The 17,372-nt window shown below is 46.4% G+C and overlaps 1 protein-coding gene across 4 annotated transcripts in view; it reads right to left on the bottom strand.

The window, feature by feature from the left end:
- The window catches only part of TLN2 (talin 2), a 428,022-nt gene that overhangs the window by 8,523 nt on the left and 402,127 nt on the right, over window positions 1-17,372 (bottom strand). For 3 of the 4 annotated variants that reach the window (XM_044230578.1, XM_044230581.1, XM_044230579.1), the window contains 5 exons: window positions 15,294-15,399; window positions 14,279-14,403; window positions 3,101-3,226; window positions 906-968; window positions 587-814 (listed from right to left, as the gene is read on the bottom strand). In XM_044230578.1, the coding sequence (XP_044086513.1) occupies window positions 587-814; window positions 906-968; window positions 3,101-3,226; window positions 14,279-14,403; window positions 15,294-15,399 (648 nt within the window). The remainder of the gene's footprint in view (window positions 1-586; window positions 815-905; window positions 969-3,100; window positions 3,227-14,278; window positions 14,404-15,293; window positions 15,400-17,372) is intronic. The other variant, XM_044230582.1, reaches the window with a different exon arrangement.

Raw genomic sequence — 17,372 nt, 5'->3', positions numbered from 1 at the left:
CTTTCATCATGAGCACATTCTCTGGGCTCTGGGAAACCTCAGCCACAGTCTTCTAGAAATTTCTCAGTCCTTTTCCTCCTTTCTTTCACAAACAGGGAATGAGGGCCCCTACTGGAACAGGTGCCGCCTCAGATGTGAGAGATGTGCAGATAAAGACGCGGTACCTGCACCTAAGAAATTCATGGCCTTGTCAAAGGCTTCTAAAGATAAACGTGGCGGTCCCCAGTGACAGGAGCCATAAAAGCAGTCTGGCCAAGTACTCTGGCAGGAGAGAGGAGGGAACAACTGCTCAACACACAGCAGTCAGGGAGGGCTTCCCAGAAGCCCTCATTCTTTGAGATGAGTCACAAAGAACAAGCAGGAGATCACCAGGTGGGGCTGGTGGCGAGGGCCAGGACATTCTGGGTGAGCGAGGGCCCCAAGGCATGAGACCAGAGGCACACATGGAGAATGTCAGTTTGCTGGGGCAGGTGTAGGATGCATGGCTGTACTGGGTAGAAAATGAGAAACGTGGGACAGAGTTGCTGATGGAAGGCCTGGTGGGTCATGCCAAGGAAGTGAGACTGTCCCCTTTGGAGACACTTACCCGCTCCAACAGGAGTATTTTCCCACCAGCATCAGTGACCATTACCTGTAGCCGCCTCATGGCCTCTGAGTCCTGGTCGGCCTTCACCTTGCAGGCCACAAGCAGCTGAGCCGTAGAAGCAGCGACCTGCTTGGCAGATGAGATGAGCTTCTCCTCACTGGCATGCCCCTGAACGGAGGCATTGGCCGCCTCACAGAGACTGCTGGTTGCAGCTGCCACCATCCGGGCCTGGGGACAGTCAGTAGAGAAGTGACCCATGGCCCAAACCTCCCTCCGGGGATCCAAAAAGCAAACAGGAAGGAAGGAAAAGGTGACTCACGGCAGAAATCAGCCCCTGGGACCACTGTCCATCATCGGCAGCATTGGCGGGGATGGAGCCCACCTAGAGAGTGGAGGGTAGAAATCTGTAATGAGCGCTGGGAGGTGCAGAGGGACCTGCAGCCTCTCAGACTCTACCTCACCCTGGAACTAGAGAGGAAAACATCTCATCAGACACACAGCACCAACTGAATGAGAATGGGACACCATTTCTGTCCCTCCAAGTCTGTTGCTGCACATCCCGGCGGGGGTCCCTCTGGGCCCCGGGGTCTTCATCTGAAACACTCAGAATGGCCACCATTTTGTTGCTAGGTAGAGCGTTTCTGGGCCAGCTGCTCAGGAATGAGGGATCAGGGCTGTCCTCCTATGCTTCTTTCCTCTGCTGACCTTTCTCCATTTCAAACATAGGAGCCATGGAGGCCTCTTCTTTCAAGGGCTAAGGGAAACTTACATCTCTCCTGATTGCTGACCCTAAAGCCACACTGTGACTTTCTGGCAGGTGATGGGGCGGGGTGGGAGTGGGGGAAATAGCTGGTGCCTTTCCTTCAGTGCAGTTGATGGCAGACCCTTGCCTTAAGGAAATACAGACTATTTTGTCAGGGGTCAGGAGAGAAGTAGGAAGCTGGACGTTAAGATGATCTCTGTTTCTATTTAGAAATTACATCAACAAGCTGTCCAATCATCTGTCCAGATGCAGAGGGAACAGCTTTGGGAGGGAAAACCTTTACAGGGTGGGAGGTGCCTGGAGAGGTCAGAGGGAGTACCTCAATTTGAAGATGGAATTAGGGATCTGTCAATTATTAGGCACCATACCAAGGCTCCGTGAACATCAGGTAAAACCCCAAGGTCCTGTCTATAAGCCTATAGTTCACCCTAGTCCTGTGGAACCACCTTTACCAACCTTCTAAATGCCTGAATATATTCAACAAAAATATAAGCAAGTTAGGTTCTCTTAGAACCTAGCAATTTGGCTCACAGTTGGCCCTTTATCAAGGTACTGGAATTTTTAGGTAGGATATTCTTCTCAATGATCCATTTTTAGTCTTTACATACTGATTGGTCAATAAGTACTTAGGTGAGGTCAGCCCTCTGCTGCATCTACAGGGCATAAGGGAGAAGCACGGAGGGGTAGACTGCATGCCAGTGGAGAGACAAACATAGATATGTTATATATATAATAACAAACATACACACGTTATATATATTATATATATAATAGCAAACAATACAGCACACAATAGCTTAGAAAGAGGAGCCGTGGTACGTGGGTTGAATTGGGACAAACTTTAGCTCACAGGAGGCTTCGTGGAGGAAGACGGATGGCCACTGGTTGGACATAACTTCCTGCCCGTATTACAAGCTGTGAGGTCAAGGCACCATCATATTTGTCTACTTGTACATGGACGGCAAAAGCCTTTTAATATCAAACAGAAGTATTTGACAATTACAGTGACCAAAAATCCCCAAAGCCACAGCCTGACAGGATTTCTGTAGTGCCTCCAGATCTGAGAGGTTCTCCACAAGATGCAGTTTGGATGAAGTCAAATTCCACGGTGTATGGGAACAACACGAGGAATATTTTAAACTGGGAGATCCTCCCACACCCAGCATTAGTCTAATATACTATTAATCCTCGGGTCACCGAAAGAGAACTATGCTTTCATGCTAATGCAGATGGAATAGATGACTGGGGGTCAGGCCCATCAAAGAAACCTCAGGTTTTAAAACCAGATTGGCCTTTTGAACAACGGGCTCAGGAAAATGCTAGGGGCAGAGTTGGACAGCATTTTGCCAGAGCCCTGAAGTACGGACTGAGTCGTTGGAGATGGAAAACTGTATTATGCCGCCCCCGACTCTGGTGCTCCCAGAGCCATCCACTAGGAAAATATGATAGTTTACATTTTTAAATAGCTTCATATACAGTGGGACTATAAATGTCTTGTTCAGGGCCTGATCGCTGCCTGGAACGGGATGCTTTCTTTAACAAGAAGCAGATGATTGGCCCAGAAGCCAAACCCTTCATTCTGGATGTCAGGTTTAAGCAAACAGAGTTTTCAGTGGGGCAGACATGGGCAGTTCAGGGAGGGAAGGCTCAGCAATGGTTGCCCGGGGGGCCAGGCCACAGGCCTTCTCTTTGGTCCTCAGAGACTCACACTGTCCGAATGTCCCAGCAGCTGGCCAGCGCGGTTCACCTACCTTTCCTTGGGCCACAAGCTCCCTCTGGGCTGCAGAGGCCGACTTGACCAGGGCACTTGTGGCGGCAGCAATGGACTTAGCAGCTTCCAAAATCTGTTCTTCAAAGTCCAGGGTCTCGTCTGCTTGCTAGAACAGAAGAAAATGACATCACATGCCATTCGCATCCACGAAGGGCGCTTTTTGCCAAACTACTTACTGCTTGGTCACTTGGCTCTTCATCCGTTTATGACTTTTTTGTCTACACCCAGGTAGAAAGGCCAGAGCTGGCAAAACGCCTCTCCTTCTGCTGCCTCCCACTACCTCGATTCTAAAAGGCACAAGCTGCTAGCGGTGGCATTCTACACCAATTTCCAGTCAGGAAATTCCAAGACAGACTATTTTTCTAGAACGGAGTTTTTAAACAGATACAAATTCACTGTGAATAAAATATGCTCAAATGGTCCTGTTGGCATCAATAACGAAAATTTAAATAATCCCTCATCAAAGCCCAAGGAGTGGGAGGCGGTACACTCTTCCAGAGCCTAAAGCTCAAAAACTGGGTTGAAGAAAGGAAAGGTGACTAGGAGTTGTGAAAAGCCTTATTTTTCTTGTATTTGTAAAAACAAACGTGACAAAGCATTTGCCATCTCTGTGGCTGGGGAGAGTTCTGTACCAACCACAGATCACCAGAGGCGGGAAGGATGCTGAGGCGACATGATGTGGAGGTAGAGTCCCCCGGTAGTCTAGGGCCTGGCTCCACCTGGGGAAGGACACTGACCGCCCCATGCAGGTGCTGTCAGGCTGTGAGGGCTCTGCTCCAAGTTCACCAGCACTGTGTCCCATGCCGGCAGAACAAGCCGGGAGGCTGGAGAGCAGCGCTGGTAAGCGCGGTAAGTGCAAGGACCTTGGTCCCAGGCTGGCTGGGATGCAGCCTCACCATCTGGGGCGGTCAGACTAGATGCCCTCCAGGTCCCTTCAGCACCCACGTTGTATAAACCCAAGCGGGGTTAAGTTCCCCTTTGGTTATAGAAGGTTGAAGATGGGGCTATTATCTTTCAGGCATTGCGATGATGGTCAGCTAGAGCAATACTTTTCTTTATGTGCCAAAAGATAGATAAACTTTACCCTCTGAACCAATTTTAAGTGGACCATGCAGTGGCATTAAGTACATTCACAATGTTGTACAACAGCAGTATGTTTTTAACAGCAGCTACTGTGTGCCAAGTTCTTTGTTAGGCATGTCCATGTACGTTCCTTGTTTAATTCTCACCGAGCAAGAGGAAAACAAATATTCTACTGTAGAGTCATTCTCGTATTCACAGTGAGAAAACTGAGGCTCAGGGAGGCAGAGTGCTGTGACATGGTCATATGGCGGCATGAATTCAGACTCTAAACCAGATCTAAACCTCAGCCTCTCTGTTCTATGAGGGTATGTTTTTACTCGCCTGCTTGCTCATGGGGCATCAGGGAGGACCAACTTTGTAGCAGAGGCTCGGAGTTGGCCACTAATGGTCCCACGCAAAACATCAGGCAGGATGGATACATAGATACATTTTCCCCCCAGTTCCTATCCCTTACTGCCGCATCTTGACCTAGGAGAGATGCCAAGCTCATTTTTGTCTTCACAACTCCAGTGTTATCAAAATAACATTTCAGGGCCCATCTAGGGACTCTGACAAATGATGCCAGCATTTTAGAAGTCTGTGGACAGAAGCCATATATTCTTTCTTATCTGACAAAGTCTTGCTCTAGGAGCATTCAGGACAGAAACGAATTCAGTTGCAGTGGATTCATTCTGGAGGAGGGAGTTTATAGGACTGGTGGAGTATAAAATGTGGTTACTGAAATAGAAAAACAACTCATTATAAGACACTCTGGCATAAAAGATGCTAATATACATAGGCTCCAAGGAAACTGCATTAGGCGAACTTGAATTAGGAGCCTTTTTGTAAAGTTGTTCTACAAAAGAAACTCAAGCGTGTAACAGATTAAGGTACCAGGGGAAACCAGGTAAGTTCTGAACCCAACGGGGGCCCCTTCCACTGGGGCAGAGGAAACGGAAGCCCATGATGGCTTCTTAATGTGTCCCAGATCCTTGTCTCTGGCGGGCTCCAAGGTGTGTGGAATACCCCATCAGATTTCTGATCTCCCAAATTTTAGGATCCACAAAACTGTGACTTTCTTAAAATTAAGTGCTAATTCTAAGCATGGGGTAGATCTAATAGAATCAACTTGTTCCTACCAATTTGACAGGCCTCACCCACGTCTTCCGTTGCCCTGAAGGCTTCCACCCCCCCCCAGAACACATACTTGAAATAGATACTCAGTTTGGAAATATTTTTGACACCCACAGATTCTTCTTGCAATGGCAACTGGTATAAATGTCCACTGATAAATTTTTGGTTTTTTGTTCCATCACATCTCTATGCTTTAAAAAGGACATGGCAGAAAGCCTCATCTCTGGGGGATATTTGCTCTGACTAAAAAGCACCAAGAAGGGCTGAATAAAGCTGAATTGGGATGGCTCTAGGGGCAGAGGGCTAATGTTTAGACACTGTAGGCCAGGTTTAAAACTAAGACAAAACACCCAACTCTCTCTCCTGCTGGAAATAAATGTCAACACCAGGTGTCTCCTTATGCCATACACCACTTCTAGCCTATAAGATGGGATTCTCCCTGAGCCAAGGAGACTCGGAAATGTCGAGGTGCCCCCCTGCTTGGTTCCCACCAGCACACACCATGGCCTCTGGAAGGAGGACGGTAACAGCTAAAAAGATGCTCCACTGCATTGCAGAAGAGGAGAGAAATGGAATGGGTTGGCTTTCAAAGGACCTTCCTACAGAAAAGGATCATAATGAAACTGCAAGATTTGCCAACGGAAGAAGCCCCACTGTAGCTGGGAGATGGGGAACAGTGAGGATAGTAACGTGGAGCTTCCACAAGGAGACCCAGAAGGATCCAGAGACCCAGGGCACCACGAACTTAAGAAAACACTCTTATTAAGTGGACTAATGAACAGAGAGCCCTCCCCCACAATCACCCAAGGATCTGGTTCAAGACGCGGATTGTGTCTCAACAGGTCTGTGGCAGGGCCTGGGAATCTTCCTTTCTGATCAAGGTGAGCTGCTCCAGGGGAAATGCTGGCCTGGGTGAAGGAAAACAGACCCTGGTTAACCCAAGCCTACCAGCCTGTCCTCTCTTCCAGGGCACAGACTGTGTTTTACTCAACGGATGTGGTCTCTCCAGCACACAATCGGGCAGTGTAGACTACATGATAAATGTTTGCCGAATGAATGTATCCATTCAAAAGGAGTCTCTGGAGTTCTAGAGTTCAGCCAGGGGGCAATTTACATGCTTGCAGCAGGAGAAACGCAGTGAGTAAGCATCCACATCAGGAACTGTCCATTCTGAGTCCCTTGGGGAGGAAGGCACACGCATCTAGGCACTGGCTCCTGCGCTGTTTACGGCCAGGGGCTGTTGCTTGTATGCTCTGCCTGCACCCCACAACTGCATCCACAGCTGGCTGTGACACGTCCTCAGGCGTCCACAGAGGTAAACGGCATTCCCAGCATTGTGCAAGGGGGCTCTCTTAACAAAGCAGCACCGGGAGAGAGAGTCCTAAGTGCACGAACTAAGACTCTGCTCTGCTTCATGAGCGTGTTAGCTACAGCCTCCAAGGGCTGAATCTGTCCTCTCCTCCCCTGTTCAGTGACCTTTCCCCTGCTCCCCTCCACTGAGAGAAGGCCACTGGCCCCTTCACCACCTGCTTTTGGAAGCTGTCGTTGTTGGACTGCCCACTAAGCTCCAGCAGAAGATGGACTTAGCCTCACCTTGACTTTCTGGTAGCTGCGAGAAAGGCCCAGGCACTCTTTTCCTGGTATTTTTCCTCTTTGGTGCTCTCCTGCAGAGCTCCTCTTTTTAAAAAAGTTAGAGGTCTGCTAAGGGCCCTCTGGAGAAAGGTCACATTTGGGGCTGGTTCCCTTGTTGGTGGCTTCCTGTGCTCTGGAGAGCCTCTGAGGACCCCATCTTGCTCTGAGCTGTCTAATGTCTCAGGAGCTTGAGTTCCCCTGGGGTAGGAGTGGCAGGGGGACAGACGGAAGGGAGAGGGAAGGTCGTTCCTCATTTATATTTTGCCTTTTGGCCTTTTAGGGATTCTGAGGGCATAATCTTTGCAGTAATTCATTCACTTCCTGAACCTGCCTTCCTTCCTACCTCTCTGATGGGGGTGCTATAGGTAAATGATAAATATACAGAGAGCAATACTGACCCACAGTAAATGCTCAGTAACTCCCCGCAATTAATTTCATTATTACTTCCCTCACTACATATATTCCTTGTGGTTTTATTTTTTTTTATTTTTTACTTTTTTGTTTTGTTTTGTTATGTTATGTTAGTCACTATACAGTATATCATTAGTTTTCGATGTAGTGTTCCGTGGTTCCTTACTGGCTTGTAACACCCAGTGCTCATTACAACTCTTGAGGTTTTAAAAACAGTATTTTAGACTTCGGGCTAAGCCAGTTTTTCTCTCTCGGGATCATTTTTGATTCATAATTTGAAGAAAGGTTCTAACTGCCATTTCTGATCATAGCCTAAAATTACCATAAATAAAAGCCATAATCCAAATTTGAATGGAATATCAAGTAATACACGCTACAGACCGGAGCTGCTTCCAGCTTCTCCCCCCGACACCGAGACAGGAGGTGGGCCCTCTGGGCTCTAAGTCAGCGACTGCACGTTCTGACCATGTGACCTTGAGCCATTGCTGCCTTTCTCCAGGGATCCTTCAAGTTTCTGTTAGTAGCTTAAGGAGGAACCTCAGCTCTCCCAGTCCTTTAGTTCAGATGTGTTACAATTCCAAATGAAACCTTTCTTCATTAAGAAGGTGCTGGGAAAATAACCCAGGCGCTACTTTTTCTCTGCCTTCTTCTCTCGGTCTCCTCCGTGGAGAGGCCCTGTCTCCCTCCTGCAGCATCATTCAACCTCCTCTCTAACAGATTCTGGGGCATATACCAGCAGAGAAGAAGAATGCTTCTGTCTGTGGTCCTTTTACTTGGTCTTTTGTTTGTGAATTACATCCCTGTAGCTCCTCCCCACAATGATCTTGAAGGTGAGGGAGGTGATGGTACCCAGAGGACAAGGCTCAAAGGTCACTGCCCTGAGGTCAGCCTTCCTCCCTGAAAACCTCCTTTAAGGGACTGCCTTGCTAAGAGCCGATAAACACAAGTCACTTTTCTCACAATAGGCGGGTGCATCACAACGCATGGTGCCATTTTTCCAGGTAGGAGCTGTGCTTTGCTCTGTGTTTCTTAAAGTCTGCAGAATGCTTGCTACTCAAAACCAGGTCGTATCCCATCTGAAACTTAAAAAATCCCTTTGGACATATTCTTTAAAAGTGTAGACATTTTGCATATAATTTAAATGTCCTTGAGGGAAACAAGAAGGCCAACACCAAGAACTCCCACCACACCAGGGAAGCATTTTCTGGCCAGTTGGAAGTGTGAGTGGAATAGGCAGCCACATTTCTCCTTTTTTATTTGTAGTGAGTCTGGCTGCTCCTGGTCTGCTTCTGGAATTGAGGGGAGAGGTACCTTGGTGGGGGAGACCTCAGTCTGCACCCAAAGACTCAACTGTAAGGGCCATACCAGCTTTTCTTGTAGAGGCCCCATGGGTGGGTTATCTTCAAGACCCTCACCTGTACTATAAATGAAAATTTACAAATGGGAAAATACTTCAAATAACTGGCCTCACCCCCTCTGAAAGCTCCAGGGAAACAGTAAATAGTCCAAGTGGATGACAGAGAGAAAGCAGTGCCAAGTGGTTTTGCCTGCCACTTGGGGAGAGACCAGCTTTTGTACCCAGATAAGAAATAATGCATGTTCGTGTAGCATCCATTAGAAAAGGTCCAAGCTTGCATAGTTAGGATCTTGGGAGTTGGTTTTCCCATAGTACCTATTGTTTCATTAGGGCGTGCGTTTGGTTGTTTGTTTGGATGAAAAGTAGTATCAGTGAAATGATCTTTTAATTGCTACTTCTGTTAGGCAGAAAAATCCTTCAAGATCATTGGGATTTCAGAAAAGTCACGTGCACGTTTACTTAGGAAGCACGGACAAAAAGGATAACGGAATGCTTTCAAATATTTGATCAGATACACCCACCACATGGTAAGCTCCTTTGCTCCGACTCCTCTACATGTCTGCGAAGGGTGTGACAAGAGCAGCTCCACCACGGGCAGGGGTCACCGGGAACATGAGCTAGCTGAGCTCCGCAACATGGAGACAGCTTCTAGACCTAACCAGGGGAAGCCTTCCTGACTCATCTGTTCAAACCACTGGCTCGCCAACCGTGTGGGGCACTGCTTACATGCATGCACACAGACATGTTGTTAAAGGAGCACTGCTTCTCTGCTCCGAAGAACTGAGCTACGGGCACCATAGTGCTCTTTCCAGAAAGCAGAGCTCACAATCTTTTGTTGAGAGAGATTAGAATGAACACACACATTCTTTGCAGGCTCCTCTAGGGGGAGGAGGTCAAAGCCAACCAAAGAAGGCTGCTGTGTGCCAGAAAAAATGTTTCATAATCCCAAACTTCCTCTTGCACCCAATTAGGCTATTGTCAGCTTATTCTAAATGTGACCAACCTCTACTGACCAGTTAACCTCTTACAGGAAATTCAACAGACAGAGTACGGTCTGCACTGCATTATCTGTATTAGATACATGCAGTCCTAAGCAAGTGTATATAAAGCCCAGTGACTCACCCTTCCTACCGCTGGTATGGCCGATTCAGTTTATACATTGTGATGCTATGGGTGGAAGGGAAAGTTACAGAGAGCTGATCTGTGCTTGCATTTTTGCAGAAAACTTGATTAAGAAAAGGACTAATTTTAAAGCTGAGGATCAGGACAAAAGTGAACTACGATGCAATGTCTGAGTGTTTAGGGCTGATAATCCCGATATTTATCCCATGGCACAAACATGGTCTAGAACCTTCCATTTTTTTTCCACTGAGCATATCCCTTAAGGATTCATTACTGCACAAAACTAAGCTACACAGAGTATCTCACATCCATAATTATGATTTGTTTCTACAACAAACAAAAGAATCTAGCAGTACTGACATGCTACAAGAAAAAAAAAAGGAATATGACATCATGAAAGGGAATGAGCACCCCATCTTCTAAATCTGCTTGTGATTTTAACGTGTTCTTTCCTGTTGCCTTATAAGCTATATTAGGAACCCCCGGAGACAGGGCAAGACACTGTAGGAATATGTTTGATATATAGTTGGATTAAATAACAACCTAATATATCAAACATATCACACAGAGGCCTGCAGAAAAGGCATCCAGGTTGCACTGGGCTCGAGAACAGGCACCATACGTACGGCAGGAAGTCCATTACCTGTCTGTGGAGCACAGGCTGCTTGTACGTGTGGAAACGGCGCCATTGGCAACATCGCAGGCTCCTGCACCAGAGCTCACCGACCTTCCCCTTTTGCCTTCCTGCCATCTTCCCAAGCAAACAGTGGAGCTAATGGTGTGAATTTGTTATTCACATCTGGGAGATTCCAGGCAAAAAGAGGTGCTTAAATTTTAAGGTCCTGAGCTGGGAATATATCAGGAATCATCTTCATAAACAATGAAGCATTCTACTTTTAAAACAGGCGACCTGAGAATGTGGTGAGCAGAATAATTTCAACAACAACAACAAAAAACCCCAAAAAACAAAAACCCATTGCCCTTCCCCAGTACTATTTTTCAAAGCAGTGTAAATGCCCCACAGTTACAAAGGGAAGCATTGTCGGCTCTGTGCTGAGGGCTTGTGTGGTCATGTGTAGTTACAGGGAGAGGAATGTGAGAGCAAATGCTTATTCCTAGTATCCTGAGGATTCCTTCCTTATTTCAGTTATGGAAGGGCCTGGAGAGATCTGGTTAACCACAAAAGACTGGTTGATGGTGGGGTCAGACTGGACTTTTTTTGTTTTTTTTTTTCCAACTAGGGACATAAATTCCTATTTATGTAAAGGCAAGAAAGATATTTTATTTCACGCAGTTATTACCACAAAGCAGAGGGTACTCTGAAACAGGCACAAAAACCATAGTTTGGGTTGACGGTTTCTTTAGAATGGTTTTAGAGATACTGTAACCCACGTGGCCGGAGCCTCTGGCCATTGGGTGGAGTAAGGCTTCAGATCACTTTTGGGCACTCATGAAGTACGAAGCACCTTCCTCACATGAAGACGGGAGCGCCCTAAAGTAGACATCCCCAAGGAAGGGGCTCGAATCAGCAGTTATGTCCACTTTGACCTTTCCAGAAGGATTTCTTGGCTTTGTGTGAAGACTCAGACTGTCAACACAAAGACAGGATGATCCCAGGGCAGGGCAGGGAGTGGCCCCCTGGCCCACTTCAGCATTTTTTAAGTGCTGTTGTTTTTATTTTATTTTATTTTTTTAAAGATTTTATTTGTTTATTTGACAGAGAGAGATCACAAATAGATGGAGAGGCAGGCAGAGAGAGAGAGAGAGGGAAGCAGGCTCCCCGCCAAGCAGAGAGCCCAATGTGGGACTCGATCCCAGGACCCTGAGATCATGACCTGAGCCGAAGGCAGCGGCTTAACCCACTGAGCTACCCAGGCACCCAAGTGCTGTTGTTTTTAAAACACTGCTCTATAAAAGGTTAAAACACAGGCCCTCCCTCCCTTAATTCCACAGTCGCCCTTGTACATCTCTCTGTCTCCTTCATATGCAAGCTTTTGTTTACAGAGTTGTGACCGTAATGAGCACATCATTCTGCATCCTGTGTGTTTTTCTTTTTTTACTTTACATTGATGCCATGAGCAGCATCTTCATACGACACAGTCCTATCAACCATTCTTTTAGATGGCTGCATACTTTTTCTTCAAAGAGACACTCGGGTCATATCTAACTTCTTCCTACAAATGAGGCTCCAAGGAATAGGCTTCCCTGACACACAGAGCTTTCTTTCTCTCTGGATTTTGTCCTGCAGCTCGGCACAGCTTCCCAGAAGAGGCATTAATAGCTCAAAGGGTACAGGCAAACCCCAAACTTCCTCTGGGGGGCTACAACAGCCTTTGACTACTGGCTAGACCCAAAGGACTCTGGTGAATGGACTCCGCACCCAGAGCCCACATCCACTGCTTCCAGCTCCGCCAAGCCTGCTGACTCTGGCAAGGTTACTGTGCCCTTGACTTTGCACGCATGGAGCAGGAATGGAAATACGTGTTGCTCTGAGGACTTGCTGCAAGGGCCAGATGAGTTCATCCATGCAAAGCACCTAGAAGGCTGCCTGGCTCCTGCTGGGTACTCAGTCAATGTGAGCCTTTTGTTTTGTTTTCTTTTTGCTACGGCCATCAGCTCATGGATCTATGGAATAATTTTTATTGCAGGCATTCTCCGAGGAGGTAGTAGATAAAAGTCTCTGAAGCATAGTTTCAGTGATGGTGGTACAGTTACTGCTTATTAAGTTAGGCACTATGTTCTTAAATTATCTCATTTAATTGCTGTAACAACATTTATTCTATGGCATAGGGCCTCTAATGACTTGTATTTTCAGCTCAAGAATTCTAAGGTGAATCGGTGAATCAATGGCTAGACAGAGGGCAACTAGGAATCAGAGACAGAGCTCTGAGGGATCCTGCAAAAGGACAGGCAGAGAGGGATTGAAACAGGAGCTCTCAGGACCTGGCAAAGCACTAATGTTACAGGAGCACCAGGCGAATTCTCCAGAACAGTGCCAAATGACATGACTTCAGCATTAGCAGACGGAAGCTTTCCAGGAGAGGCTTGTTGTATGAAATCAGATGAGGAAGAGGAAAAACCAATTACGCACAAAGCCTCTAAATCTTAGTCAATGGTTGTTTGCTTCTCAGCTAAAAGTAATTTTCCATTTGTGATTAACTTGATTTACAAAGCAGAAATAAAGACGTAGACAGAAAATGGGAGTCGCCCCTATACACACACTCCTTGCTTAAGCTTGTTGAGAACAACTTGGACCATTTCAGACCACTTAAGACCTTCAGCTTAGAGGCTAGTGGAGGGAACCCTGGTAAACCCCCAGGTCAGAAGCCATGACTCTCAAATTACCTCTTGATAAGAAATTTAAAGACTGCCTTCACCAAGTCTAGAGCAATTATTAGAAGACTGGCTTGAAGAATTTCATGGTTTTAAGAAGGTTCCCAAGGTTCATACATTCACTACCTGCTCATGTCTACTTTCCACACAACACGAACCCTGGCTCTGCTTTTGAGGGGTGTGGCATATTCTAGTGCTCAGACTCCATCTTTTGGTCTAATAAAAAAAGGTAGAATTTTTGGCATACGTAATCTGAGGGATCCAACTTTTCTGAGGGCAAAACCAGATTTTACTTCCTAAGGTCCTTGGGTTCTTGGAAGGGAAGTGAGGTTACAGGTGCCATAACTTGCTTGATAGGAAGAGAAAGAGGCCTCCTCTAGTTCTACCGTCTTCTGAAGATAATCATGGGGGCTGGTGGTGGAGGGCGTGGAGGGACAGGTAAGAGCTTAAGAGGGTGGGGCTTTACTCCTGGAGCACAAGCTCACTGTCCTTTTGTGTAATCATTGTCCTCGCTGCTGCCCAATCTTAAAATAGTTCTTTAAATGGCCATTTCTCTTCCTATCTACTCATGCTCTTAAGTTTTAAACATTTATCCTGATGACACACACAGACGAGGAAAGAGACCAACCCGCCACAGCCTCCAGCACATACTAACAAAGTCTGTCACCAGATCCACCTTTGAGGTCCATGTTGTCCTCTCTATCGATTTTAAGGAAAGGAGAGGCCCACAGCATTGCTCTTTGCATTACATTATGGAAACCAGACAATGGGAGGGTGATGGCATCAAGTTCAGGGACAGCGATTTTCCATAATAAGCACCCAACACCTGCTTTAGATGGAATGGAACTGAACTTGGATTGTAAATGCCCGCGTTCTTCCTCTGGATAACCCACAGGTATTTTTCTGGGTGGTTAACCTGAAGGATCCACCTGTGGGTTTCTCTCCATTCCCTGTGCAAAGGTGCCGGGCCGGGAGAGCAGGTGGGCAGCTTGGGAGTCTAACCGCAGGGAAGGAGACAAGCCTCCTGAGGCACACCAAGCTCCACCTCACAGCGGTCTGCAGGAAGACCCAGTGACACCAGACAAGCAGCCACACACGGACACTCACTTTTGGTTTTGCTCTTGGCTTCAGTTGCTCTAACTTCTTAGCAGCAGCCTCAATGGATGCTGCGGCCCCCAGTAATTCTGTTTCTGCAATGACGGTTGGGTCTTCCGGATCCACCCACTCTGTTCCTAAAATCAGTCCAAAGAGGGTCATTCTTGGTAGCTGTGACCACAGGGCACTGGCTTTGCTACAAACAGTATCTGGATTGGCATGCAGGGAAGCTCCGTAAGCCTACCAGCGGCGTGGTGCTGAGCGATCATCTCTCTGGCTCTCACAGAGAGCAGCTGGGGTCAGGGGAGCTCCTGTGGGCTCCTGTTTCTCTAGGCAGTATGTACACAGCCCCGGCACAGTCCTCAGTGAGAGTTTCAAAAATCGGGATCTCATGGTCCAAGGTCAGCTCGAGATTTACTCTAACTTCTCACTTAGAGCTCACGAATGCCAGTAACCATTTCTAAGAGACTGAAGACTTTGCCGACCTTCCAGATTTGCCCTTCTCTTCTCTGGGGACTCATGGAGAAGAGCCATTCACCTCAACTCAAACAAAGGGAAACTGAATTTCTCTGGTGAGGTGACTGCTTCTAATGCCACCGTGAAGGGGTGTGCAAACAATGTACCCAGACAGCATCATTTCCTAAACATGAAGTGTGTTATGCCAACGAGGAAAAATATTCTGATGAAGGAAAACACAGATAAAAATAAATGGCGACACCCCTCAGAGAAGCGAGCAGTTCCAGAAGGACTATACCATTTTGGTAGAAGCACTTAATGCAAAGACTGGAAAAAAGCCTTGTTTCAGGAGGCTATATAACCTCCTGAAACAAAGAGGTAATATAACAAATAATTATAATTATAATTTTATTATTAAAATCTAACTCTATTCCCATTTGTTTAGAAAAAAAAAAAAGTACCTCACTGTTTCCCTGGGGCCTGGGCTGGCTGTGCGGTTTCTCTGCTCAGTTTGCTGCACTGAGCCTGTACTCAGCTCGCTGACCTCGCTCGGCGCGAGAGTGCGGCCTACCTTTCATGGCTTCCGCGGCCTGGATGAGCTCAGTCACCGCGCCGGCGACACGCTTGGAGAAAGCAGCCAGCTGGTGCTTGAGTTCCGGGCTCGGTTTCTGAAGAATCTAACGGATGAAGACAAACAGGTAAGAAAGACAGTAGCCACTGCGAGAGAAAGTCCACTCTGACTGGCGGACAGAGTTCGAGAGCCTGGTTTTAAGTGGCAACTCTGTCACCAGGTGACTTCGGAATTTGAGGGAAAACACTTGAGGCTCACTGGCCTTCAGTTTCCTCACGTGAGAAATGAAAAGCTGGGAGCCAGGAGTTTCCTTAAGGTCCCTTCTGACATGTTTCCCTAAGATCATAAGTGAGATGAGGTCTTTATTTGTCCTTCATTTGTACTTTCACTCGTATACAAAAACGTATGTACACAAAAGTGACCCGCAGTGTGAGAATGATCCAAGGGAACAGGAAAGCCTGAGGTTGCGTCAGTTGGTACTTGTGACAAAAAAATGCGGGACCAGAAGACATAGGAGACTCCGGTGGGGCCTTAGAGACAAAGTCCCCAAGACAGCAACAACCAACTGATCAGAGGGCTGTTCCTGAAGGAACATTCCATCTCCAGGGTTTTGACTACAAGCTCTCCTGGGAGAGGTCCTGAGGATCTTCTTTCTTTCAGACTGGCTCAAAGGTTTTTAAAACTATGGTATTAGAAAAGATATTGGATATCCAATACCCACTCCAATTTATAGAATATCCTGTGAGGATTTCTTCTCAAATCACTCACAAATGGAACTAAGAAACTGGATGAGACCTCCACCACAAATTTATATTCAGACTTAGACCTTCCTGCTCCTTCCTAATTTTGAAATTCTTCTTCCAACGTTCTTTTTCTGCATCTCTTTGCCATACTTCTCAGTGGTCATTTTCAGATTTAGAAATGCCAAATCACTCAGGAGGAAAGCACAACGGCTGTCTCTCTATGGACAATCCTGAAGTCTCTGAGCCAGGGACAAAGTCTGGACTTTGAGACAAACCTGTGATCACACTTGGCTTCACTTGCTCCTGGTTTATGACATCAGGCAGATTACTGAGCCCCTCAGAACCCGTTCTCTCATCTGTAAAACTGGAATACTGCCCATCCTTCAGGACTGGCATAAAGATCAAATGGACTAACATACAAGAAGCATCCTGGGTGATACCTGGAGCACAATAGGAATTCACTAAATATTATCCCCTTCTTGGTGTCCCATACCCTTTTTCACTAGGCCAGGGAGTACACTCTTTCTTAGGAGTCTGGAAAAGATGTCTTTTGGACCCAGAGCTAAAAGAACCAAGAAAAGCTTGGTTAAAAAAAAAAAATCTGGGGTTGGGGTAGTTAATGGGATTATACTTGGACCAGCCCCAGGCACACCAGTGTATAGAAGACAGTATATTAAATGCTTGAACTGACTGGTTAAAGATTTTTGAACATCACTTTACTGCATCTATCCCTATCTTCCTTCCTCTTGCAATCTTTTCCATTTATATTTGCTACTGTTCTATGAATTCAGCTGCTCTGCTCTTACTTTCTCACCCTTGAACTTATATATAGCACTATGCAGATATTCAGAATTCAGTATAGCGGCACCTGCCTGTCTTGGTTGGTGGAGCATGCGACTCTTGATCTCAGGGTTGTGGGTTCAAGCCCCACATTGGGTGTAGAAATTACTTAAAGATAAACTCTCTTGGAAATAAAAGCACTCAGTACAAACCTGTGAATGAGTGAACAAATGAACAGATGAGTAAAAACAGAACAACATGCTATCAGGACAAGTCTTAATATGATGGCTTCATGGATCAGTTCTAGAACCACAATAGAATCATGGAAAGGTACAGGGAAGGGGTTAGGTGTCTTTTATTTTCTAATACAACCAGGGGAGACGCAGTTTAGTTAAGTGTAGGTTCTAGGGTCAAACTATATTTGAAACCCTGGTCTAGTTACTTATCCTCTCTCTAAGCCTCAGTTTAAGGAAATTGCCTATTAAATAGGCATAGTAATAGTCCTTTTGTTACAGAGTGGTGGTAAGATTGTGTAAATTAATATGTAATTTAATAT

The sequence above is a fragment of the Neovison vison genome, chromosome 13 (assembly GCF_020171115.1).
Source record: "Neovison vison isolate M4711 chromosome 13, ASM_NN_V1, whole genome shotgun sequence".
NCBI classification, from domain to species: Eukaryota; Metazoa; Chordata; class Mammalia; order Carnivora; family Mustelidae; genus Neogale; species Neogale vison.
Note: the sequence above shows the minus strand (reverse complement) of the source record. Positions and strands in the feature narration are given on the sequence as shown.